The sequence below is a fragment of the Dermochelys coriacea genome, chromosome 7 (assembly GCF_009764565.3).
Source record: "Dermochelys coriacea isolate rDerCor1 chromosome 7, rDerCor1.pri.v4, whole genome shotgun sequence".
Lineage (NCBI taxonomy): Eukaryota > Metazoa > Chordata > Testudines > Dermochelyidae > Dermochelys > Dermochelys coriacea.
In genome coordinates, this window is record NC_050074.1 from 22,517,987 (window position 1) to 22,545,361 (window position 27,375).

The following is a 27,375-nucleotide window of genomic DNA, read 5'->3' on the forward strand; positions in this document are numbered from 1 at the left end:
TACTTTCATGTTATTCCCTGCAGCCAAATGCCAGGATGAAAGCCCTTTCCTCTTCTGCTCCCTGCCAGTCTAAGCGCTGCAATCCCAGGAATGCGCTGAGACCAGGTACCACGCCGGGCACCCCTGGCTGCTCCTGCTTTCCTCCCAGTGCTCTGGAACGTGTCCTGTAGCCAGCCCTCCAATGGCCTATTGCGGCAGCGCCCAGAGGCCCTGGTCTGGATGGGAGCCCAGGCCTGTGAGGCGCTGTACAGACATATCAGAGGCACAATCCCTGCTCAGAAGAGCTGTGCTAGGGCCCCACCTCTCATGTATACTCAGCATATGCTCACACCTGCTAGGGCTCATGGGTAACTCCTCCTTTCCCCTCAGTCCACCCCGGTGAGCATGAGGCTCCCTGCCCCCTGCAGATTTACCTGTTGATGCTCCATTCTGGGTCTATCTTCTGGATGGTGGGGTCCTCTGTGTAATTGTACTTCACCTCGGGGTTGCTCAGCTCAGCCCGGTTGATATTGATGAGGATGGGTGACCCACCAGGGCTCTGGCCTGGTGGCGTCCGGCACCGGATCTCCCGGGCGTTCCTCCTGGGGACAAGACAGAAGAGCCATCAGACATTGAGGAGGCTCTGAGCATCTCTGGCTATGGGGAGGGGCAGGACAGCATCTCCCCCCAGGTTGCACATTGAGCGCCAGACTCTATTTCATGGTTACCAGCCCTCGCGGGCACCCTCCACCGCCTCCTACCCCAGAGGTAGGCACAGCACTCAAGTGATAGAGGCGGGACAGAAAGCCACCAGCCCAATTGTGCAGATGCCAGAACAGTGTTGGAGAGCATCCCCTTGTCAGTTCAAAACACAAACTTCACCATAAGCCACGGGACCTTTGGGCTGGGGAGTTTCTGGCAATCAGAGAGGGAGCTCTGTGAGGTGTCCAGGACAGCCTCATCAATGCAAGCCCTCCTCAGTTCTATCCACAGCCTCCAGCTGGGAGATGGGGTGCACTTTGGAACCTGCCGACACCGCTCCTGGTCCTGTCAGCCTTGGGCAAGCCCAGTGGAAACAGATCACGAGGCACTGCCCTCCGTCTCTACCCATCTCCCGGCCTTCCCTCGGGGAAGTGCTGGTGAAATTGTCAGTTAACAGAGAGAAAAATAAAACAAAAGGCACCAGGAGAAGCCAGCACAGATCCCGACCGTTCCCCATCGCGTGGCTGCTGCAAACAGCAGCGATTAGGGTTGATAACCAGTAATTACCACAGGAAAATATTTAAAGAGCCGCTCCATTATCATCCCTAATCTAAAAATTATCCACTTCATGCTTTGTGATTTTAGAGACAAAATCCTCATTCTTTGGTCTCTTTCAGGATCCTTGGAAATAGAAAAGCCAGGATTTCGAGGGAGAAATTCCACAGGAACCTGGCAAAGGCACCTCACTCCAGAACCTTGCTCCACCCCAGACAGGGCTGTGGGTCCACTCCCCATCCTCTCCGCACAGCCCAGGGATCATACCTGATTCTCCAGCCCGCCCCAGCGATCCCCTGTCCATGGAACCCTACCAAGAAAAGACACACGGTCGTCCCCCGATGGTCACTGTGACATCACTGCCCGCGTTGAGGTGGTTGCCCTCAATGCTAATCCAGGTGCCCCCAGAGAGGGGACCCCGAGCTGGAGTCACACGGTAGAAAGTGGGCGTCTGTCAAAAGAAAGCAACAAATCCAGCAATTCAAGCGTGAGCAGCGAATGACAACATGCAAAGCCAGAAGCTGCACTAATGGATGAGGGCAAAGGGGGCAGCTGCTATCAGAGCAAGATGTGCAGGAGGTGGGAAGTAGCTGTCAGACAGCAACAACACACTGAAGTTTAGGGCAGGTGTCTGGAGGGATCCCATACCCCGCTGAAACTGCAGAGGAGATTTTAGAAAGGCAGAGCAGGTAGCCGAGATTTGACCAAGACACCCAACTCTTGCCAAGGAGTGAGCGCTGGGATCTAGAGTGACCAGCAGAAAGGAACCTGTTTTTTCTTTCCAGCTGAAAAACAGTGCTTCCAAGCAGCAAAGTGTCAACTCAGAGCAAGACGCATTGTGTCTGGAATCACTGGCTCTGCTTCCCGGAGTGTCTGGGTCTTCCTAGGTCTCCCACACAAGTCCAGAGCCAGCCCATCCCTACTTAGCTTGGGAGAACTGACAAGATTGTAAACCAAGGTGGGCTCACTGCAGGCTTCAAACTGGGAAGATGATTACATAATTCCCCCATGTCCACCCCTCCTCCCCGCTTCCCAGAGATTTGTTTCTATGGCCTCTGGTGCCCCTGGGAGGGAGAGGCATTGGTAACTACAAGGCAAAGGGAGGCAGACATGCTGGCAGCCAGAGGGGTAGAGTGGTGGATAATACTGTATAACCTTACCACAAACGTGAAGCTTTTGGGGGATGTGGCCCTGTAGCTGGGGGAGCAGTCCCTGATGCACACCTCCACACGGGCATCGTGCGCTCGGCCTGGGCTGGCGTCTCCGATCTCGCACACAATTCTAACGGAAGCAGGAAAGGAGCTCTCAGCGCATTTGCCATAGCGGGGCTGCTACGCAGAGCTACACATGGATGCCCTGGAGCAGAGCGGTTGGGGACTCGAGGGCTGGCTGGGCTGAGTGTGCATGTCTCCTGAAAGAGCAGCTACCATGACGCTTGACTAATTTTGCACAGCTCTTTCCTTGCCACTTGGCCCTGTATTCTGATGGGCTGTTAGGATTCACACAGCCTAGTCCATGGAGAAGCAGGAATATACGGCTCCCAGCAGTATGTGCTTGGAGGGGAAGGGAAGGGACAGTCCAGCACTGATCAGCTGTCAATGGAGTAGATCTCCTGGCACAAGCTGAAGCCCCTGGCTGCCAAGAAGCTCCATGTGAGCACAAGGACATGTGGAGATCTTCCCCAGAGAGCCCGTGTCCCCTCGTTGCCTCTGTCCACAGCAAGCAGAGCTGCCCGCTAGCTCACTCCGACTGTTCAGGTTAGCCCTTCACTGCCACCCAGCCCAGGGGCAGGCCTGGAGCTCATGGGACCAGAAGAGCTGTTCTCACCAGGAGACTGTGTCAGGGTTTAGATGCCCCAGGACACAGGCAGGCCCATTTCCCTGATGACTTGCTGTGCTGGTGAACCAGTTATCAGGGAGAGCTAATGCACAACCTCGCTACTTAACTGCCCAGTCCAGCCCTGCTCCCAGCCAACTGTGAGGCTGGACGTGCTCAGACAGCAGTGGGTGTCAGAGTGGGGTCGACAGCTCTCCGCTGATTGAGATCACAGCTCTAGGTGAGGAAGGCAGCAGGGGACACTAGGGCCAGACACTAGAAGTGGCCAGCGTGGCCTGCAGGCTGGGTAGGTTTGCAGCTGCCACCTCTCTGCACTGGCTGGGCATGGGCTCTGCCCCTCTCTGCTCCAGCTCAGTGCCCCAGTGTTAACACCAGCTCACAGCAGTGAGGGTGAGCGCTCCCACTCAGAACACGTGAACCCCTCCACCCTGGAGTGGGGATGTGGGGCACCATCTCTGGCTACCAGACCAGGGCATCTGACTGCCCCCTGCCAGTTGGGCACTTACTGCTCAGCGCTGATGTACTCGCTCTCGATGGGGATGCAAACCACTTTGCCGACCCGCACTCCCAAGCGCACATCCTCAAACTTCAGGCCTAGGTTCTCCCCGGTGATGGTCAGACGGGTCCCTCCCTGCCTGGGGCCCGTCTCCGGTGACAGCTGAGAGAGAGCAAAGCAAAGCTTGAATTGGAGACAGCAAGAGGACAGGGAGAGAGCACTCTGGCCAAGGGTATGCGGGCAAACACTTTGGGCTATGATAAGGGCCCAGGGATTCTTACTGCCCACACAGAGCAGAACAGGCCCCCATTCACCCCGGCTTCCCCCAAACACCCCACAGACGGTAAGCTGCCTGGCACTTCGGTTATCTGCCTCGGGTGGCGGAGCAGTGGAGTCCACCCTGCTGGGATCTGAATGTGTGGCTCCGAGGAACCTGGGTCTTTCAAGGCACTGAGCCACCCCCTCTAACTCACAGGAACTCTGCACACGCCCACAAGTGCCTGCTGATGCATAAGCATAGGCCCAGCCATGGGGTCAGCCATGGAAGAGGTAGGCCTGCCTGGCCTTCAGGCAGATCACGAACACTCTGGAATCAGGACCACACCCTGGCCAGAGGACGAGCTCCACTACACGCCTGCTGCCCTGGCAAGGTCAGCAGAAGCCCTGCAGAGGGGCTGCTGTCCCAAAGGCGATGGACACTAACCTCTTCCCCACTGCCACCCCTCTCAATGAACAATGCCTGAGCTGGTGCCAGCTGAGGAGAGAAGGGAGGCCCCAACTTCAAGACACGCCTCATTTAGCAGGATCATTCCCAATAAAGCAGACAGGTGTGGCCTGACAAAAGCCGGCACGATGACAGATGAGCAAAGAGGCGCAGGCCCGCCACTGCTGCTAACAAGGTAATTATGGGCAATTTTACACCAGATTTCACTGGCCCCGGCGCTCAGCACACACCTGCAGGCACTAAACAGAATTAATGGGAGAGCACTGTGCTCCCATGCCAGGGGCTGGGTTATTGGCAACACAAAGCCTGGGGAATGGGAGGCAGGAGGAGGCTGCCCTGGCAATGCCCATGGGCAGTGGACTATTAGAGTGGTGCCAGTGGGGAGCGAGCTGGCGCGTTAATACAGGAACAGCACCTTGACCCAAGAGCACGCATCTGACCTTCTCACACCATAGCAGGGAGTGCTGGGAGAGATCGTGGCGCTGTCCTTGACAGCCCCAGGTTGCTATGGAGAAGGCCTCAGTGCTGGAGCCAGCTCCTTCCTTTCAGTGAATTTCCTTTTCGAAGTCATGGCTGGTCTTTTCCTCCCGCCTCACCCCAAAGCCCATACCAGCTCCCTATGCGGCTGCTGCAAAGCCAAGCTGGCCTAGGCTATCTGCATTCATGGCAAACCTGGCCTGCTGTAACCTTGGGTCTTGGATGCTTTATCAGCTGGGGATATCCCCCTCCCAGTGGTGGGCATCCATTCGCTAGACACAACTTCTCCCCAGCCAGGGGCCAGGGCAGAGAGGAGCACAGGGAAGCAAGAGAACCAAGCAGTAGCTAGCCCTGCCTCAATGCATCCCAGCCGTGAGGAACTGTACCAGTCTAGGAGCAACTTCAGTAAGGCAATCTAGTTCCTCGCCACAGCAATGGCCACTGTAGGGTTACTAATCATCACCTAGCATTTGCACAGTGCATCTCATCTTCAAAGTGCTCTGCAAACATCTCCATGTACAATTAATGATGCTGTTCAGAACAAGTCCTAACTAATCACCCCCTACTGGGGCTTAGGCTTGCTTCAGGTCAGTGGTAGAGCTGGTGGCAAAACCCAGGCGTCCTGGCTCCCATTCCTGCACTCTGACCGACAGGCCACGCCACATGTTAACTCACAGCAGGCTCAGGGCAATCACACGCCATGAGCCGGAATTTATACGACAGTAAAACCGATTTGGGCTTTGGGGTTTTGCTGTTTGCCCAAATTCAATCCAGCCCTCTGCTAAAGTCCTGGATCAGGACTCATTAAGGCAGCTGCAGTAGGCGATCAGATTTGTTCTCCCCTAAATTGGGCTCCGCTGGGGCGGTTGGCGAGAAACGACTGTTTGTTCAGCATTTTTAAATTAGTGTTAAAAGCTGCCCAGCATGTTAGATTCCTCATCCTCTGTGGTGAAATTGACAAGAGCTGTGCACGGGGGGAGCGACAACCCCGGGAAAGAGATGACACCGCTCGCACTGCTGCGCGGATAGGTCACAGCTAAACAAGACACATGGGAGCGAGAGCTGATCGGAGGCTCTCCCAAACTTCCCACCCCCAAGTCCCCACCCACCCCGGCTCCAGCCCTGACAAACAACATTGCTCTTCTGCTAATTGGTTTCACAGGGTCCTTTTATATAAACCAGCAACTGGCTCCTCTGAGCGCAAGACGAGTGCTTGCTCCTCAGACCTGCCAGCCAGAGCGGGTGCAGGGGCTGCCAGTGGCAGAGAACAGGGTGCAGGGCAGGCCTGCTGGCTGGTAAATCATTCCTAAGGGGACAGCCCAGCTCAGTTCAGTACTGGGTCCCCTCTTGTACTAAGCACTTATGTGCATGTCAGCTTGGATGGCCCCTGCTCGTCAGGCTGGAGAAAGAGGATCTGTTTGCAGAGATGCTGGAAGCACAGAATCACTCTCATCCAGTATCAGGGTCACCATCTCCCATCTAGGAGACAGCTACCCCTGGGGAGAGGCCGCCCGGGCTATGCTGGCTGCAGCAGTACAGCATCCCCTCACCTCTTCCCATCACAATGCTGTGTCAGCACAAAACAACAGCACGTGACCACACGGGGCCAGACGCTGCGATGCAGTGTTGCTACACAATGACTGGGTTCCCCAATACCAGACACAGAGAGGAGTCCCCTCTGGGATCCCTCTGCCCCATGCTCTCATCCCCGGACAGCTGCTTGCATCTTCCTCAGGCTCGATGTCCTCTCAGTGCAGGAGTCACTGAGTGCAGCATGGGTGCTCTCCTGACTGCGCTCCCAGTCCCCGAAGACGCTTGATTCTAGCTCTGCTTTATATTGTGGAGGAGGTCTGTGTTAAATAATTGCAGCATTTCTGCACACAGGCACGCTCCACCGTCACTATGCAGCACCCACAGCTTTGTATAACTGTAGGACCTACAATCAGCGCAGCGGCTGAACACAACCAATCACCAGTGATCCCCCCTCTAACCACAGGCCCGAACAAAGATGAGCACATGCTGCAAGAGCAGATGATGATTGCTCATTGATTTATTTATGCAGGACCTAAAACTAATGTGGCAATTTCTTAATTTATTTTTAATGATTTAGGGACAGAGAGACTGATATCAGGACCAGACAGTGGCAGCTAATTGGATGCAGCTTGTAGCCAGCACATGCCAGGTCTGATGCATTCAGCGTGAAAGGCGGAAGCTCAAATTCCTCAGTCAGACACTCAGTCCCTGAGGAAACCCCCCAAAATCAGGGCCCTTGTGTAGAGAACAGCCAGCCTGTGGGTGCAGTGAGCTCCTTCCTCAGCGGAGGGCTGGGCAACACGAAGGGGAATGTTAAGGGCCAGATTTCAACATGCTTAGCATGCCCAGTTGGGGCCAGATTTTCCAAAGCACCTTATTTAAGTACCAAATGGGAGCTGAGCTCTTTGGGATCTCTGGCCCCAGCAGTGGGTGCAGACTCCTTTTGAGAATCCTGGCTTCACCGGTTACCCCTCTGCCCCTGAGAGGAGTTCTAGTCTAGGGTGGGGTATTTTTAAAGCTTCCCAGAACAGCACCGGGACAGGTGTTCTTCCTCTGGATTTGCACAGTGGAGTCATCTGTACAAAAGATGTTTGACAAGGGGATCCCTGTTAGCCATAGTTGGGTTTCCCATACAGAACATCCCCATCTCTCCCACCTACCCAGTTGAGCCAACACCCCAGCAGCCTGTCAGTGCGCAGGCCCACCTGTGAATAGCTTGGCCTGAGGGTGAGGAGGCCTTGTTACAAGCCCATCCCTTGGGAGCTCCAGCTCAGTCAGGAATCCAGGCTGTTCTAGAAGATGTAGCAGTAAGTTCTGCTCTTGAGAGAGGGAAGCAGAGAAAGCGCCAATCCATTGGCCTGCACGATTGCTGCTCCCACCAGGCAGAACAGGCAGGGGAGAGCCCACTTCCTGCACACAGAGTCTTGGCCGGATGGCAGAAGTGCAGGCAGTAGCAGCTGGGTTGGCTGCCATTTAAAGCAAACAGCCCTCGTGGCTTGAAAAGCACTTTCAGGTTTATGACACTGAGGCATTTCACCTTCCAGACTCTTGGAAAATTCATTCCTTGACCTCTCTGAACTCACAGGGCTGTCCCCCTTTGCAATTTTAGGCAAAACTAGGACTCGTGAAATGACAGGCTGACAGGGCAAGTGATGGGCAAGCTTCTTCCTAACATAACTCTGCCAAGGCATCTCACTTCTCACCTGCAGTGCTCCTAGTATTTCACTCCTGGTTCCCATTCCTTTCTCAGCGTGTCACTCCATCCTGACCTGCAGCCCCCCCTGCTACCCCAGCAGCCCCTGAGGCCCACCCACCACTCTGCCAATGCACCTCATTCTGACTCACAACACTCCCCGCTACCCCAGTCCCTGTCCCCTCAGCACGTCTCTGTCAACACCCCTTCATCCTGACTGGCTGCATCTACTGCTACTTAAACCCAGAACCTCTCTGCAACAGGGGTTGCTAAGTGTGCCAGAAGCATGGGGTACTTTGCTCTGTGCATGGATTGATGCCCACTGGTGAAGGAAACATCAAACTCACTTGGGTTTGCGACTTCCATGGAGATCTGAACTACATGGCACCCGGAGGTGTGAAGCAAAGACATCAAGCTCCAGTGCCCCCACTACACACACAGAGACCCCACAAGGAGACTGAGTGTCTAATGGTGTCGGCACCGGAAGTGGAGTCAGGAGAGATAGTTCTATCCCAGCTTTGCCACTGATTCACTGTCTGACCCTGGGCAAGACCATGCCTCTCTCTGTGCCTCAGTTTCCCTGTCTGTAATACAATGAGAACGATACAGACCCAACTTAAGGGGGCTGACAGGCTGAATCCATTCATGCTTGCTAAACATGAAGGGCTCCTGAGACGGATAGTGCCACAGGAGTCTGTGGGCATAGCCGTCATGCTCCTGGCATTCTGGTGCTCTGGAGCAAATGGGGTGAGTGAGTGAGCCCCCCCATTATTGTTTCACTAACACAGTGTGTGTCACCCAGTAATGCCGTGCCTGAGCACACCCTGCCCCCTCCCATCTCAGAGGCTCCCCCTGTCCCGTGTGCAGCTTACTCCCTCCACTCATCTGGACTGAATTCAACAAGCAAACTTTCACTGACCCCAGTCACCACTCCTCTCCTCCTGGCCGGGGATACGTCAGAAGCAGGGTCCCCCAACCCCATCGCATCAGGGATACCCAGGGCTGCGTACCTGCCACACAGCCTGATGCTATCAACTCAGGACATGGCTCGCAGAGTGGGGCTTGCAGAGGAGACGGGAGAAGGTTTGCACAGGTGAGTGATTGGTTTCATGCTGGGGGGCTGAGAGATAGGGCAACAATGAAGACAATGGGAACTCGGCCACTCACTTAGTGGCAGCAGGATCGGGCCCATGTGAGGTCACATGGGATCAGGGCAGGCATCACTTCATATGCAGAACTGGCTTCAGATAGCTCAAAATAAGGTGACAGCTGGTCTCCTGGATGGCAGACATACCAAGAGGAGAGCAGAACTGGGGTTATTTCAGACCTAAAATGACTCCCAGGCAAATAGTAATCTACATACCACAATTCCAGGAACTCACTGTGTGTCTCACTCTGAAATCTAAAATCTCTGTTGAGTCAGTATGAAGCGATGGATACAGCTACAAGAATGGTTGAGAGCTCTTTTTGTTTAGAATATCCAAAAGTTCAATCATCCCTAAGATGCATGGGCTGCTACCATCCAGTTTTTAAGTTCTCAGCCACTTTGGGCTTTTTTACACATGTGAATTACGTCCATGAGACAGCAGGACTTTTAGCTACTAGTGCATAATCAACACGTTGCCCTTCCAGTACCTACTAATCCAAGGAGCTCACCACCATTTAAAGACAATAACAAAGCTTCCTAACCCCCTTAGAAGCAGGTCACTATCATTAGCTGCATTTTACACATGGGGAAACTGAGGCACACAATGGTCTCAGAACATTTTCAGAAGCATCTGCTAATTCTGGATAGCTCAGTTATTGGTGCCCCAACATGGGACAACTTGGGCTTAATTTGCAGGGATTGTGTGCACCTGCTGCTCCGACTGACTTCAATTGGAGTGACAGGAACACAACACTTCCTGAAAATCAGGCTCTAGTTGTCTTGAGCTGGGCACCCAGATGCAGGGGCCACTTTTGAAAATGAAAGCCAAATGGCTCGCCGGCAAAGCCAATATAACTCCCAGTCCTGTGACATCTGAGTTCTCATGCTTGGGCGTCTCAGCATCAGACTGGCCTTGTGTGATTCTAGAAGTATCAGTTACCAGGTCACCTTATAATAGAGCTGCCAGGCCTTTGAAGTGCCCATCCCTAGAGGGCTATGCTGGGATTGTCCCTGGCTGCCACACCCAAGAAGAAGGGGCTTGACTGGAGAGTTTTCAGCACATTAGCTTGAGCTGGCGGGAAGAGAACTCCTGCTGGACGGATGATGAGGTGCATTTCCAAGCCAGGATTTACACAGGGTGTTTGTTTTAGCTGATGAGGAAGGTAGAGTGTGGAAGGTGACAGGGAGCAAGGCATGTTTCAACACCCAATGCCCAGAAATGCTCCTCCTTCTATCACTCCACACCCTGCCCCCCAGATCATTAAAAATGAGTAGATCACAGACTTCATAGTCTTTACATTGTTTTTCCTTCCTGCTCATCCTGAGGCAGTGAAACTAGGTGGGCCCGTTACCTTTTGTAGGCCAAACCCAGCCCTAATGCAAGCAGGTGCATCTCCCGATGACTTCAACAGGAAATACGCCTGCTTCTGCACTTGATGAATTTGGTCCCCTCTGTCTAATCAGGATCACTCTGTTTTTAGCCAGTTCCACTGTCTGGATCTTAGGTTCTAGCCGAAGGCTGTAAGGTTGGACTATCCAATGCTGCAGATAGCAGACCCTGCTCTCCCCATCCCCCTAAGCAAGATTTCATTGATGTTTATTAATCACAGAAATCTTTCTATTCCCATTACATTGTATAAAATTCTTTTTTTAAAAGCCCTGATGATTTGGGCAGAAACTACTTGACTAAATCCTCTGAGTCCCTTTCCGTCACCAGGAGAGAACAGCTGTGAGGAAGGGACTAAACTTGCCCAGGGGATTGTGGATTTCTCGGGGGGGGGGGGGGGAGGTCTAGGTCTCTCTCCTGGCAGGTCCTTGGCAGGTCCCTGAAGAACAAAGGGGTTATTTACTGGAAGGGCCACTGGTTCCTACAAACATGACATCGCAGGAGGTCTCACTGGGGAGATTACTGTCCGCTTCTGTATGAGGAGAGACTAACAAGACTGGGACTTTTCAGCTTGGAAAAGAGACGACGAAGGGGGATATGATCGAGGTCTATAAAATCATGACTGGTGTGGAGAAAGTAAATAAGGAAGTGCTATTAACTCCTTCTCATAACACAAGAACTAGGGGTCACCAAATGAATTAATAGGCAGCAAGTTTAAAACAAACAAAAGGAAGTATTTCTTCACACAACACACAGTCAACTTGTGGAACTCCTTGCCAGAGGATGTTGTGAATGCCAAGTCTATAACATGGTTCAAAAAATAACTAGATAGGTTCATGGAGGATAGTCCATCAATGACTATTTTCCAGGATGGACAGGAAAGATGTCCCTAGCCTCTGTTTGCCAGAAGCTGGCAATGGGTGACAGGATGGATTGCATGATGATTACCTGTTCTGTTCATTCCCTCTGTGGCACCTGGCATTGGCCACTGTCGGAAGACAGTGGGCTACATGGATCTTTGGTCTAACCCAGTATGGCCGTTCTTATAACTGCTTTAATGCTAGCAGACATTTTGGAAAAGCCATTAAACCTCATGCTTCAGGGTTTAAGCCAATCTCTCATTGTTGGAGGCTAGGAAGTTTCTTGCACCTTCCTCTAAAGCATGGTGCTGGGCACTGCTGGAGACAGGACACTGGACCAGATGGCCCCTGGCTCAGAGCCAGCATGGCAATTCCTATGTGATTTAAACTTTGGCAACAAGGGATGATAGGAAAACACTCTTATACCTAGAGCACAGGAGTCATATGGACCCTTTTGTGGGTCATGCACACAGTCTGGAACAGTATGTCTAGTGGTTAGAACTGAGGATGGCCTTAGAAGCCCTTCTGCCAATTCCATAGCTGACTCACTGCAGGACCTTGTCACTTCCCTTTTCTGTGCCTCAGTTTCCTCCTCTGTAAATGAGGGATAATGGTCCTTACCCCCTTCCATAAAGTGCTTACAGCTGCAGGCCCTAGGTGGAAGGTGATGGGCCAATCCAGCTCCCAGAGCAGAACGTCTCTCAGGCTCTGCAGCTCAGCCCATCTCTGCTATAGGATGGCTCAATGCTCTTAATCACTAGTATCTTTTATCATTAATTTGAAACAAAATCTCAGTGGATGGGTGGCAAGCAGGCATTGTCGGTGCAGGGTTCCCACCCACTGCTGTGAATGGCAGGCATGTGCCTAAAATGGAATTACACTTCTCAGCAGGGCCAGTGCAATAGTCACCTCAATGCCAATAACCAGCCCGAGCTGAGTGACTTTGGGGAACAGGAGAGACACGACTCTCATTTCCAGCCTTCATCTGATAGGACACTGAAACCCAAATAGATTAGATACTGTGCTGAGACTCTGGTAATTAACACAGTCAAGGCCTGCCTGGCCCGGAATCCGTGGGTAAATAGAACACATCAAATAGAATTACCCACCAATCCCTCTTAATGCACTTGGAGCCTGGCCCAACAGACATGTTAACATTAATATACACAATCTTATTAACTGAAGGTCATAAAAGCTGTCACAGACCAGAGATGATGAACTACCACTGTCCGGGGGCAGGGAAGAGAGGGGAAAGAACCCAGACCCACGGCTTGCCTGGGATTCCACACCAGGATCCAAGAAAACCTAGGAATACGTGAGGAAGGTTGGAGCCTCTGAGCGGGAAAGCACCAAGAGAGAGGATATTAGTCTGCAAAACCGGCGAGAGGGAATAATAAACAAACAACCCATGATACCAAGGCCACATCTACACTACAGGGACAATAGTGGCATAGCTACATGCCAGCAGCACGCTGGAACGTAGTACCGCCTGCACCAACGGAAGGGGGTTTTCCGTCGCGGGAACACCACCTCCCCAAGCAACAGTAGCTACATCAACAGGCGCATTCGTCCACTGACCCAGCTTTCTCTGCCTCGGGGGTAAGGACAACATCACTCAGCGGATTTTTCACACCCTGAAGCCACACGGCTATGTCAACCTCCATTTCAAGTGCAGCCCAGGCCTAAAAACCTGCCATCTGAGGATCTCAAAGCACATGGCCAGAATTCACTAACTAATTATGCAGAATCATTATTACCATTTTACAGAGCGGGGGAACTAGGGCACAGAGCCAGGGTGTGATTTTGCCCAAGGTCACACACAAGATAGTGCTGGAGCCAGGAACAGAATCCCAGAGTCCTGGCTCCCAGCCCCTTGCGCTAATCCACTAAAGTGCACTTCCCTCTCTGTACAGAAAGATGTGACATCCCCACCCTCATTGCATGGGATGGCTGGCCCTGAGCTCCATGGGTGTCAAGGGATCAGCAGCAACAGGTGAGACAAGGAATTCAGGCTTAATGTGTCAGGACAGAGTGACGTTAGAGAGCCGGAGAGATCCCACTCAGGAAAGCAACTAACGTTGCTGGGAATTCTGCATGGCCAAGGGCAAGCATCACCAGAGTGTGCAGGGAGCCAGGGGAACGTGCTCACCAGATCCAAGCAGGAGAGAGAGTGATACAATAGATATGAAAGTGCATATAACTAACTAGACAGGGACTCTGCCTTTGTGCCACCCTCCTCATGTTCCTAGCCCTGCACTCTGTCAGCTCTGGTCTCCCTGACACTCCCTTTGCCTCCTTCTCGCACTCCACCCCATATCTCGAGCCACCCCTTGAAATGGTACATCCGCCCTCTGCCTCACAGCCTCCCTCACCAAACCCCCTTCAACCCCAATCTCCACTCCGACACTCTCTGCTCTTGTACCAGGTGGGAGAACATTAAACCCTGGTGTCTGAACAACTGCTCCCTGGGAGATCTTCCCTGCCCGAGAGCTGCCATCTCCGTGTTGCCTGCGCCCTGCTCAGCCATGTTCCTGTATACTACCCATCTCCTTTAGACTCTAAACTCTTCAGGGGAGGAAGCTGGGCTCCTTAATTATCTGTACAGGCCCATAGCACACCAAAGGCACTCAATATGCTAGTCCACCACAGCCATGGCCAGTGCTGAACTGCCCCCTGCAGTGTATTCTCCAGCACTGCATTCAGCACGTGTGCACATACACAGGCCCGTCTTCCCCCCATCCCAGACATACCTTGATGATCTTGGGGTCTGTACAGCGGCTGTTGCCATTGCTGGCATGCATCCAGCTGCTCTCGTAGGCCGGGCAGTGCTGTCGTAGGGTGCACCTCTTCTCCGTCACGCACCAGCCACACTCGAAGCGCGGATCTGCCTTGAGGCAGAGGCCACAGCTTTCACGCAGGGCTGAGCACTTGTACAGGTGAGCTGCAAGGGAAGGCAGAGGAGTGTCAGGTCATCCACACATTGGTGTTTTTTATGATGAGGGCACCTACCCACAAGGAACTGGGCAGAGACCCACCGGCTTATTTTGCATGGGCCAGCCAAATGTCTGGGAACCTTGGGATCTGTGCTGAGCAGATGGCCTGGAGTGTGGTGCTCCACAGAGGACATGCTTCTGGAACAAATGCATCTTGCTTAAGGGACTGGCTGGCTCAGGGGGCTGGGAATGGTTATGAAAAGCTTCCCCTTTAGGGTGCTGGCTCTAATCAAGTCCCAGGTGGAGGCTGATGGCTGGGAGGCTTGCGAGTGGGCTGTGCAGACAGATCATGTCCCCTGCTTACCCTGGATGTTCTGGGGGTTGTCGATGACAAAGTTTCCATTCCACACCACGGACAGGTTCACGGGCAGGTCGCTGATGTCATTCCCTTCATAGAAATACTGCAAGGGGAGACACAAGAAAGCAGAGCTCCTTCATCAGTGAGGGGAAAGGAAGCCAGATGTGCCCTGATAGATAAAAAGAGGCCCAGAAATCTCCCCATTAACTTCCCTAGTGGTAACACGGAGAAGGAAAAAGACTTGGCTCAGACGATCCCTGCCAGAAGGGATGGGTCTGGCACCACAGGTGCCTTTGTGCCACAGCGACTGGCGGCTGACGGACAGAGTGTGCTCCCACCCAAAGACCTCAACTAGCAGAGAAAGAAATGTCATACAAACTAAGGGTTTCAAACAGGCAACAAGCCCCATTAACCAAAGAGATCCCACAGCCAGCCGGAAACTATCCGTGCCGGGGAGCAATAAACAAATAACCCCAAGCACACCTCCGCTCCCAGCAGCTAGAAGAGGGGCTGGGGCAACGCTGGGTGCTTTGCTACATGCTAAGGGGGCACAGGGGTAGGATTCCTGAGGATCCTGTGGGGGAGAGTGGACATGAGGTGGGGGAGTACGAGAACCGCCTGGGGGCACGGAGCTCATAGGCACCTTGCAGCCAGAGCCAATTCTGGCGAGGTCATGCTGTACAGGGTTTGCTTGACGTGGGCACGTGGCGAGACCCATTCCCTACTAACACTGCCGTTCTCTAGTACCTCCCCACTGAGGAGCGGCACAACCATTAGCTAACTATCCATGGCATGCCCCACCCTTGACCCAGGGATGGGAGCTGCTTTCAATGGCACTGTGCCCTACTGCAGCTTCTTCTCCCTCAGGGACACTTCCATACGCCTCTCCTTGCTGCTGTGGAAGGAGCTGCAGGCCAGGACTACTAGCCCCATCTCACAGGTGCAGAACTGAGGCATAGTGATGGTGGGAGGGGAGGCTAATGCACAGCCACACAGATCTGGGGGAATTTCTCATCACAGTCAGAGACTCCTAGCACCGACTGGGCAACTTCCCATTCCCTGCTCTGCCAACGTCCCTCAGTCCTAAGCAAAACACCCATTTCTATTCCAGTCCCGACCCCCTCACCGCTCTGCCAATGTTCCATCATGCTGCCTCTCAGCACCCACAGCCATTCGGATCTCCTGATCCTCCCACCTCTGCTGCCACCCTTCGCTCCTAACCTGCAGTCCCCTCTCCCTGCTATTGCAGGCCTGGGCCTCTCGCTGCTCTAACAACCCACTGCAATCCGGACTCAAAACCATCCCTGTGATGTGGGCAAGCATGCATTAGGGACTAGGGCAGGCCAAACCCAGGAGCACAGACAGGCGACGTCTCTCTCTGGGAAGCCTTGGGATGGACCCTGCTATCTGCAGCTTCAACACTTGCACTACCTCATAAAACAAATCTGTAGGACAGTCTTCACCAGAGCAGTGCCCACCTGCAGCCCAGAAACGGGGCCATTCTGGGAACAACATGGCGGAAAACTGCTTTAATTATCTCTCAGTCCTCACGATACACAGGCTTGGTCTGCAGCCAAAGTAAGAAGTGTTTTCCCCTGGCGGCCTGTTTAAATGGAAAGATTGTGCTGCCCACACCGTGGCAGAGATTGGAGCTGTCTTTCTGCCCTCTGCAGAGCACAAGTGCTGCTGGATTCTACCTTCAGTGAAGCACAACTCCTCTCCCCGCTCTCATGCCTGGATCGCAAAGCCCAAGGAACTCAAGCTAGGCTCAAGTTCTGGGGAGCTAAGCAGGGGGAAATTCAAAGATACAGAAAGCAGAGATTAGAGCTCCAGCAAACTGCTCATCCTGCCTCCGGACCTCCTCCCCACCAACACTATCTACCTTGCTTCTAACCTGAGCCAACCTCCTGGCAGCCCCATCAGCAGTCCCTCCACAGCCCCTGCATGCAGGCAGAGGATTAATCAATAGGGAGACAGGAAGGCAGTCGGAATCTTCCCTGACAGCTAACAACCTCCTCTGGTGAGAGATTCTATGCTCCTCTCTGGAGAAAATGACAGGCGTGTCAGGAGAGATTAAATGAACGATTCATGGGTTGTTGGAGTTTATTGGGAGCCACATCACTGCCGCATTGGCTCTCTTTGGCTCAGACCCCACCCCCAACCCCTGCCAGTTACTCTGCTGCCCAGCTTCACAAACTGGGCATGATGATGGAGGTAGGAGGGTAAGTGGCAGCATTGCCCCCTGGTCCATCCCTTCCTTCAACACCAGTTCTGTGGTTGGCTCAGAGGAAATTGAAGTGATTCATTTCCCCTTGCAGCCCTCAGATGGGACTGAAAAGATACCACTACCAGTGTGGGGGCTTTCTCCTGCCAGGGAGCCAGTAACACCTCTGCACCCCATTGACTGAGCTAAATTAATCACCACCTTGTATTAGATATGGAAGTTTTCATGGAAGAATCACCGAGCTCTCTACAAATGGGGAAACTGAGGCAGAGAGAGGTAGGAGGAGGTGAGTCATCTGAGTTCATACAGTGAGTCAGTGGCAGAGCTGGGAATAAAACCCAGGAGTCCCGAGTACCAATCCTGTGCTCCAGCCACTAGGATCCTGCCCCATCTGTGTGAAGCAGCAGCAGTGGGCTGAACTGCAAAGCTTGGGTGGCAGTGGCATGAATCCAGCAGTGACAGACCAAACCTGGCTCCCTGCTGACAGGAGTCATCCCCCCTTAGGGCTTAGTATACTGGAGACTCTGCCAGAGGAGAGGAGTTATTGGGACTCACGCTAGCCTTCATGGCCAGGCGCCATGGGGTCAAACAATAGCTGGATGCACTGATAAGGGGGCGGGCCTGATTTGGGCACTACCTGCCTTTTCACAGATGTGTAAGCTTCTACCTCAAACTAAACACATGCACACCGGGCAAGGTCAGACTCTTCAATGGTAAACAGACTGGCTCCTGTATTGCTTACTGAGCAGGGGGATTTCCAGGAGACCTGGAAATCCTGCATCGTGCCTGCCCTTCCATGGACACTAAAGACCCTAGAGTGCCTCCTATCAGAGGTGGATTTCAACCTGCAGTCTTTAGCCATGAGTTCCCCAATGCAATGTTGCTGTGCACCTGTTGGCCATTGCCCTTCCTCCCAGAGGCGGCTGCATTTCAGCGGTGCTGCATGTATGCCTGTCTGTACAGGTGCAGTCTGGGAACTTTTGTTGGGGGGGGGGAGAGGGGAAGGTGCTAAGGGAATAAGATACTAGTCGCCTGTCTATGCACCAGAGCACAGTCAAGGGGGTTAGGACTCAGAACGGAACATACAGAAAGAAATATGGCAAGGGAACATTTTTCGTGCTCACATCAGACTGCCCTACTCTGTGTCAGTGCACACCGTGGATAAGCCTCTTGGAGCTCGGGCTGGTGACAGGTACTGCAGCAGCACCCACTAGCTAGTAGGGGGGCATATTCCTTGGCCTTTCTGGATGGGACCAAGAGCACAGGTGGGCAGGACAGTAACTGTTACCCAGGCTGTGCTGGCATCCGCTAGAGGCCTGCATGGGGAAAGACATGTCTGGTAGTTCAGTGACGGTAGCATGGGATGATCTCAATGCCAGTGTTTGATCCCTGATCAGTGTAAAATCAGAGGGACATCTGGGCTCCGTGCCCTACATTCACGGGGGTAGGCAGGAGGAGAGGCTGCTCTCCATGGCTTCTCTCTGCCTGGGCCAGAGACCAGATTACACCCAGGCCCCTGCCCCATTACTGGTGCACCCAGAAAAGATGGGGGCCTTCCCCTCCTCCGAACCTGTGCCCTGTGGTTATTGGGATGTCTCGCCTTTAACCCAGCTGGCAGGCTGAGAACCCAGTGCTCCTCTGGGGATTGGCCAAGAGGGAGCACTGCAGCGGAAACCAACTGCCCCACAAAGCCAGAAAGCCCTGCTGGCCCACCCCTTCCCTCCTTCCCACATGGCGGCTCAGGGCAGGAGACGCGCCAGCCCCACTGCTGAGTCATGCACAGGGCTCTGCTTTACCGGGGCCATTTGCCTCATCCCCAGGCTCCCAAAAGCTGAAAAGGGAGGTGCCCACAGGCAGCAGTCAGTTGCTGAGCAAGAGGCAGAAGGATGGCCCAGGAGAGGGGGCAAAGCAACTCTGCTCCAAAGCCAAGGCAGCAGCAGGAGGTGACAAATGCAGCAGTACTTGGGGTCATTCTGATCTCAGTTTGATCTCATTGGACAGCCTGCCCCACCAGCCTTGGGTCTCCCACACCTGGGCCGCACCACAAGTTACAATCTATACATGGCACGCGTGCACACACACACACACACACACACACACACACCCACTCGTGAAATGCAGCTACCTCTGGGAAGGTATGCAGCGGCTGTTCAGTGATGCCTGGCAGTTTATGACAGGAAGTGAAGAAGAATGACGCATCCAATTGAAACCACTGCTGGGCCATTCATTATCACACACCACCAAGAGCTCTATTTTCTAGCTCAGCTGAAAGCCAACCGCTTCAGCGGCATAGCACTGCCAACATCAACACCCTACTGACGCACGGCTCCAGCACAGACCCACGCTCAGCTGAGCCAGCACCCGCACCACATGAGGTGCTCCGTGGCGGTCTCCCATCCAACCCTCCTTGGCACATCAGAGCCAGTGAAGCCTTTCACATCTGAGCACCACAGGCCTTCCCCACCGGTCCCAGGATGACAGAGCAGAAGGGGGTAGGAGTCAAGATCTTAGCAGGTGTAACCTCCCTTCTATCCTACCTCCAACTCAACAGGTGGGCAGAGCCTGAAGGACCCCCTAAGAGGGACAAGCTACATTAAGGAGTGGAGACCATCCATCGGCAGCCTTGGGAAGTGGGAGCTGGGGGAGGGGCGACGGAGCAGGATTTAGTTGTGACGAGGAGCATGGCAGCCTAAGTGAAATTGGCATTTTCAATTTGTACTCTGACATGTCTCATTTGGGGCCCTGGAATCTCGGGAAGGCATCCAGCCTGCAGTTGTCCAAAACTCTTATTTGCATCTCTCTGCCCCAGCTCCTTTTGGAAATGAGTTCTTTCTGGGTGGGGGTGGGAGGAGAAGAGAGATGATAAACCCTTCACACACCAGCCCTGGAGACAGCAAGACACACATGTGGGAGGCTGGGAGGAGACAGACCCAATGGACTAGGTATCTGCCTCTGGAAGAATAGGCGTCCCCACTCAACTCGGAGACTCCTGGAGCGATGGCACATGGCCCAGGCAAGGAAGGATGCACTGGAAGGGAGTCAGTGTCTGAGCAGAGCAAAGTGCCCAGTGAAATGGGAACAAACGGCAGGAAGGGCACACACTGCCAGCCCTCGCTCTGCCAAACTAATGAATGATCATGACCAACGGTGACAGTTCTGCCCTGGTTCTGAAGTTCACTTCAGTAATGTATTACCTTCGCTACTGAAATGAGATGAGATGAAGCCATAGAACTCAGATTCCAATTACAAACACCCCCGGCCCTACAGGAGGTTTGGAGCCAGGGCTTCAGTTTAGCCCTTCATGTAGACAGGAACGGTTGGCTTGAGGTTCAGCTCTCCAGTCCTTTGGAAGGTCAGGAGTATTCACATCAAACCCATCTCTAATTTCTAACACACAGTGTGATGAATTGGAAATCTGTCTGTACAGTTTATGAATTCTGTGCGATTATGAGCCCTGTGTGTCTGTGTCAGGCAAACTCCATTCTGAACGAGAAGCCTTTTGCCTTGTCCATGATCTGTTTGCCTCCAAACTGGGGTGAGGGTCCAAAGGCTGGTGGCAATAGAAGAACAGAGGCTAGCTAAGTACCCAGTCCTTTGGAATCTATTCCCAGTAGACAGAAGATTGGTCCCTGCCCAGAAGAACTGGTTTAGGAGGTGGGGAGGTCACCTTGGCGACAAAGTCACCCAAAGGGGTTTCTGCTCATGTGGGGAAGCTGCCCTGATGCAGAGGGGCTAAAGGTTTTAAATAGGTAGAGGCTGGTCTGTTTGGGGGCCATTTTCTCAGGTCCATAAGGGAGAGGCCATTCACCATAGAAGAGCCTGCGTGAGGACGGGACATCCTGCCTGCCTGCGCCGAGATGGTCCCTCAAAGGCTCACAAGGAAGGGTAAGATAGGAAGTGAGGGCCATTGCAGGTTCAGCTGTGCATTGTTTTGTATGATCTGCACTCTCCTGTGCTTTACATGATTAAGGATAAAAGAGCATCAAGCAGTTAGACTGAGAAAAGTGTATGTGTACTGGCTGCTTCACAACTGCAGTGTGTCCCTGGAGCTGAAACTGGAAATCAGTCACTTCACACCTTTGGGGTGGAGTTCTGGGACAGAGTGTGTTTGAGTAAACGGGGAATCTGAAGTGTCACCATCGCACCCAGACAGAGGGGGGTGCGACATAGAAGGTCTGCACCCTAAGACGAGCCTAGAGACCCCAAATTTGGGGCAGTGGCTGTACTCCATTCAGGCTCCAGGAGCTTGAAACACCCCAGAGACACAGAGTAGCAGAAGCTTGGATTGCCCTCCCAGCCATCTTAGTGTGTGGACAGGAAGAGGGCTCACGATAGGCAGTACAACTTGAAGTATCCCATGGTTCCCTGCCAGCACCACTGAAATGCAGCCCTTTTTGGCATGGAGAGGGGCAGCCCCTGGCACACACCTCAACCTTTTAGCCTAGCACACAGTGAAAAGTGCTGCGGAATCATTAATAGTCCCCCAGAGCAGTCAGCACCTGGGTTATTAAGGTCTTGTCTTAAATACACATGCAGCAACCAGCATGGAATGCAATCTACAGCACCTGCTGAGGTCCACGAGCCACCACTGCCAGGGTCCTTGTCTGGGGTCCAGGAGTGGGTGTTTTTTTCCAATCCCAAAGCCAGGGACCATGTAAGCTGAGACTGACTCCCGGTTCCCTGCACTTCCCTCTAGACCGTCCCGCCTCCCAAACACAGGATCACGGAGCGCATGGCTTCAGGCCCCTTCCTCAAGCACAAAGCTCACTTAGCAAGCCAACGCTCACCAGGCCAGAATCCAGAGACTCTGACAACACAATGCTACAGCAGGTGTGAAAGCACCTCTCCTCGGTTCCACGGCACCCCAGTTACGATCCACTGATGGCATTAGGCCTGGCCCCCGCCAGCAGGGCAGTCAGCAGTGCACAGCATGGGAAACACACTGCTCTGTTCAGAAATGGACCTTAGCTATTCCTGCAAGTGGGAAGATAAGAGCTGGCAGCCCTGGATGGTTGTTTCCATGGTCACTTAGCTGGGGAATCCAGCAGCTCCCACTGCAGGGAAGGGGGAGGGTTACAGAGGGCTGTGAATTATTAAACCCTGCCGCCCAAGATGTTCTTACATGCGCTCTCATCTCTTTCAGCCACCCCAGGGAGACCCCGGGAAAACAAGTGTTCCTTCCTTTGGGCTCAGCTTCTCCTGGGCCAACTTGGCAGTTGCCCGTCTTTCCATGACTCAACCAGAGGGAGGCCAAGCCAGCCTTTTGGTCTTTCCAGAACAGCCGCAAGAATCTTCTTGAACATTACATATAGGAAGGGAGCCCAACACGTATCCTGAAACCCAGCAGGGGAAGTTAGGGGAAGTTGGTGTGTAGAAGAAGTGGTGAGGAAAGCAGCCAGTGAATCTTCTCCCAGGCCTGGAGTATGACACCATTGGCCAGTGTTACACAAGCACAGCCAAAACCTCCCTCCTATTTACACCCCGCTTTTTCTTTTTACACTCTTACCCGTCTTAGGAGCTGGAAAATCCCTTCTCATTCCTTCCCAGGGTCTGCCCTCTTTGGGGTTGACCTACATTAACAAGTTAATCAAGACAACGGGCTGGATGCGAGCTCGCAGGCCAGTTGCAGCTCTGGTATCTGTGACTCTAGAGTTCCCCTCTCCCACCAATCCTTCCCCCACCTCAAAAAACATTTTCTCAGGCATGGAGCTGCAGCTGATTGCAGCTCTTTGCCTTTGTGTGTAAATTACTTCCATGTTTGTGCACCAGGGTCATCGCCAATGTCAGCAGTGCTCTAGGGACAATCCAACAGGTCTGAATGTATACTGTTGAGACAGATGTTTCAATACTACAGTGACAAGCACCAGAGAAATCTTCTAGCTAGAATAGGGCCTGATTCTCCATAGCCTTGCACCATCACTTAGGCCTGTGCAAAGTGAGTGTACAACACACCCATTCTGATCAGGTATTGCACATGTAAAGGACATGAGATAATAGGCAGGGGAGAATCAGACCCTAGGTTTGGAAGCATCAGATAGGAAGTTCACTGCTGTTAAAGGTGAATGGAAACTTTTTTTTTTTTTTAAATTCATGCAACATCTGAATCAGATGGTAGATGCCCATGAGAAGAGCCAGGTGGATTTCCCAAATCAGCATCTCCCAAAAGGTGAGCTGAATGGCTTTTTATCCCCCAGTGTTGGAGATCAGGGCTCCGAGCTGTTCTCTCCTACAATAGTTGATGGCATCACTAACACCTATGGCAGAGCAAGGAAGCTGCTGCATTCCATACACCGATTTACCGGTCATGACTGTTACAAGGGAAACAGATTCCTGACCTCGGGACTTGGCAGTTAAGGAACGAGGTGGCTGATTTCCAATTGTTGTCGAAGGCTACACAGATGGGTTCTGTGCATGTTCTGGAATCCTAAACAGTGTTTGTATTTCAATGTAAAGATGTTGTTTAATAACAAGGACACTCACACGTCCATAGCAGTAAGACTCTGCACTTTAAAAGACTACACAAAGTAACTAGCTCCCCACCCCGGGAGGCAGGTAGGTGCATCCTTATCATCTGCCTTTTTCAGATGAATGAATGAAGTGCAGATAGGGGAAGTGACTTGGCCCAGATCAATGTCAAGCCTGGGGCTGTGGTGTTCCTGGGTCCCATGCCCAGACTACTATGCCATGCTGCCTCAGGTTCCCCTTTAACCTGTGCTCCCTCTGCTGGGCTGAGTGAATAACTGATGCAGAAGGGCAGGCCAGATTGTTCAGGGAGTTATTACATGTCACTTAACCCAAAGATTCCCAAACCACAGCCACAGAGAGCCAGTTTGTCAGGTGGTGCAGGCTCCTCCTGGTTTGTAGCTATTAAACTGCATTAAAAGAAATTAAACATCCATTAAACTCTTTAGTAGGATTGAGTGCCCAGTTAATCAATGGCTATAGTTGCCAGCGGGCTGTTCTGTGATGGTGGGGAATAGGAGGGAGACAGGGTTTGGACAATGGCAAATGGGGGGGGACTTGTCTAGCAGACAGTCTTCCTATGAAGCTATGCTTTGCCCTGTGAAAAAGTGTAAGAATCCCTCGTTTAATCAGACAGTCCTTTGAGGACACAAGCAGCATGGGCACATTTGGGGAGGAGCCATAAAGAAGGGAAAAGTGCTGCCTGGGGACAAAAATAGAAACTGCAGCCTGGGTAGCAAACTATACCCCCCATGAGCATTTCTCTTGCATCATGCCACTTTCAGCACATGCATCATTACGGGACACAGAACTAAGGAGATACACATCAGATAGATTTCAGAGTAGCAACCGTGTTAGTCTGAATTCGCAAAAAGAAAAGGAGTACTTGTGGCACCTTAGAGACTAACAAATTTATTTGAGCATAAGCTTTCAAATATATCAGATATATCACACACAAACTCTTCCCCTGCTCCAGAAAGGCCGGCAGAATAATAATACTCAGCACATGTATGGAATGCTTGATACCTGGGAGGTAGGTCAGCATTATCCCCATTTTACAGGTGAGAAAGGAGGGGAAGGGGCATGCCCAATGTCACACAGTGACTCAGCAGCAGAGTCAGAAGTTCCCTGGTCCCAATCCCTTGATCTCACATTTGATCAGAAGAGAACAGCCTCCCTGGAAGATCGAGCATGGGATAACTACAGTGGAGTCTCACTAGGAATGCTGGATTCATTGATGCCCCTGCCTGCCCACTCCTCTTCAGCTTGCACCCGACTGCTCCCTGCAGTGTATCCAATCCAGCTAGAAATCACTCAAGCGAGAGAGCTCCCACCATCTCTCTCAAAACTCATCCTAATCCTATCTCACTGACTTTCCTGATTGTCAGCCTACAATTTCTTTCAGTTAATTTCATCTCAATCCTGATAGCTATACCATCTCGTACCATCCTAATCCCTTCCTCTCAGTCACAAGCACCTGCGGGTCTATATGGTCCAGGGTCTTGGGATAGGGATATGAGCTTTTCACCTCTAGTGCAAGTGTGTGAATCCAGCCCCAGACAGCAGTGACAAAGTCATTATACCCACTCTTCCCCTTGACTCCCAGCCTCAATGTGCCCCATCTCTGTCCCTCTGGCTGATCTTTGACTGGGGTTGATGGGCCCCAAGGGGAGCTGGAACCTGTCCTCTTTGCGGAAAAAGATTTGTTGGCAAAGTGGGGCCTTCAAAGAGGAACCGCTGAGAATTCAGTTTCCCAGCATCCAACAGGGAGACAGAGGAAATCTATGCACAAGAATCTCTATAGCCATCTGCTCAGAGCTGCTCCTCCAAATTCCATTTGCCCCCATTCATACAAACCAAAACCACACCCCCACCCCAGCAAGAATGCAGGAGCCTGTCCAGGCTCCTCAGAGGCATGTGATGCATGACCTATTCAGAGCAGCCCTTGCAGGAAGCTGGGCTGCTCTGCTTTTCTCCCAGAACTGTATGCTTTATTGTCCACTGAATGCATCTGATGAAGTGAGCTGGGAGGTATTGCCAATTCGGAGAAGGATCGGGATATTATACAGGAGGATCTGGATTACCTTGTAAACTGGAGTAATAGTAATAGGATGAAATTTAATAGTGAGAAGTGTAAGGTTATGCATTTAGGGATTAATAACAAGAATTTTAGCTATAAGTTGGGGACGCATCAATTAGAAGTAACGGAAGAGGAGAAGGACCTTGGAGTATTGGTTGATCATAGGATGACTATGAGCTGCCAATGTGATATGGCTGTGAAAAAAGCTAATGCGGTTTTGGGATGCATCAGGAGAGGCATTTCCAGTAGGGATAAGGAGGTTTTAGTACCGTTATACAAGGCACTGGTGAGACCTCACCTAGAATACTGTGTGCAGTTCTGGTCTCCCATGTTTAAAAAGGATGAATTCAAACTGGAGCAGGTACAGAGAAGGGCTACTAGGATGATCCGAGGAATGGAAAACTTGTCTTATGAAAGGAGACTTAAAGAGCTTGGCTTGTTTAGCCTAACTAAAAGAAGGTTGAGGGGAGATATGATTGCTCTCTATAAATATATCAGAGGGATAAATACAGGAGAGGGAGAGGAATTATTTCAGCTCAGCACCAATGTGGACACAAGAACAAATGGGTATAAACTGGCCACCAGGAAGTTTAGACTTGAAATCAGACGAAGGTTTTTAACCATCAGAGGAGTGAAGTTTTGGAATAGCCTTCCAAGGGAAGCAGTGGGGGCAAAAGATCTATCTGGCTTTAAGATTCTACTCGATAAGTTTATGGAGGAGATGGTATGATGGGATAATGGGATTTTGGTAAATAATTGATCTTTAAATATTCAGGGTAAATAGGCCAAATCCCCTGAGATGGGATATTAGATGGATGGGATCTGAGTTACTATAGAAAATTCTTTCCTGGGTATCTGGCTGGTGAATCTTGCCCATATGCTCAGGGTTTAGCTGATTGCCATATTTGGGGTCGGGAAGGAATTTTCCTCCAGGGCAGATTGGAGAGGCCCTGGAGGTTTTTCGCCTTCCTCTGTAGCATGGGGCATGGTTGACTTGAGGGAGGCTTCTCTGCTCCTTGAAGTCTTTGAACCATGATTTAAGGACTTCAATAGCTCAGACATGGGTGAGGTTTTTCATAGGAGTGGGTGGGTGAGATTCTGTGGCCTGCGCTGTGCAGGAGGTCGGACTAGATGATCAGAATGGTCCCTTCTGACCTTAGTATCTATGAATCTATGAGCTGTAGCTCACAAAAGCTTATGCTCAAATAAATTTGTTAGTCTCTAAGGTGCCACAAGTATTCCTTTTCTTTTTGCGAATACAGACTAACACAACTCCTACTCTGAAACCTTTATTGGCATGGTATATCTGCCTTCCATGCGCTCAGTGCACACACACTCAGACTTCCCTCTCGTACACACACACACACACACACACACGTTGTCTCCTCACTCTCATGTGTGTGCTCCCCTTGACTGCATTTCTGTAGGAACGTTACTGTTCCAGCTGTGTCCTATTTTCCTCTAGCTGATGACCTCAACTTCTTCCCCGCACTGTGGGAACAGCTATAATGTACGTCGTGTCTCACTGGGGCTCAATAGCAATTCATCATTATTTTATCTGCTGGAATTTAATTGGATCCTATCAAACTCTCCTGATATTCCCTTTCCCCTTTAAACACTGCTGCAGGAAAGATAAATGTAGGCGCTGCTCAGAGAGCACGCCAGTTTTTTTCCAACATTTCTGGGGTTGTAGGATTCAATCCTATTTCACTCTCCATGGCCGGTTAATTAGAGATACATACACTGTAGGTGTGCAGCACTCATCACAGGGCATGCATGTATGATTTATGTTCCCCTATAAATATACTTGAGGCCCAGTAAAATACCGTCACAAACACCAGGGGACTTGGCAGTAATGTTTGGGTTTTGATTTTACAACACTTCTCTCTCTTTTACCATTCTCCTCTCCTCGCATCATATTCAAGTTCC

The 27,375-nt window shown here is 51.9% G+C and overlaps 1 protein-coding gene across 1 annotated transcript in view; it reads right to left on the reverse strand.

Moving 5' to 3' along the window:
- Nucleotides 1-27,375, reverse strand: part of PLXNA1 (plexin A1) — a 274,845-nt gene that overhangs the window by 62,767 nt on the left and 184,703 nt on the right. Inside the window, 6 exon segments of the mRNA XM_038409069.2 lie at nt 414-581; nt 1,551-1,687; nt 2,397-2,517; nt 3,579-3,730; nt 14,140-14,330; nt 14,687-14,783. Coding sequence (XP_038264997.1) covers nt 414-581; nt 1,551-1,687; nt 2,397-2,517; nt 3,579-3,730; nt 14,140-14,330; nt 14,687-14,783 — 866 coding nt within the window.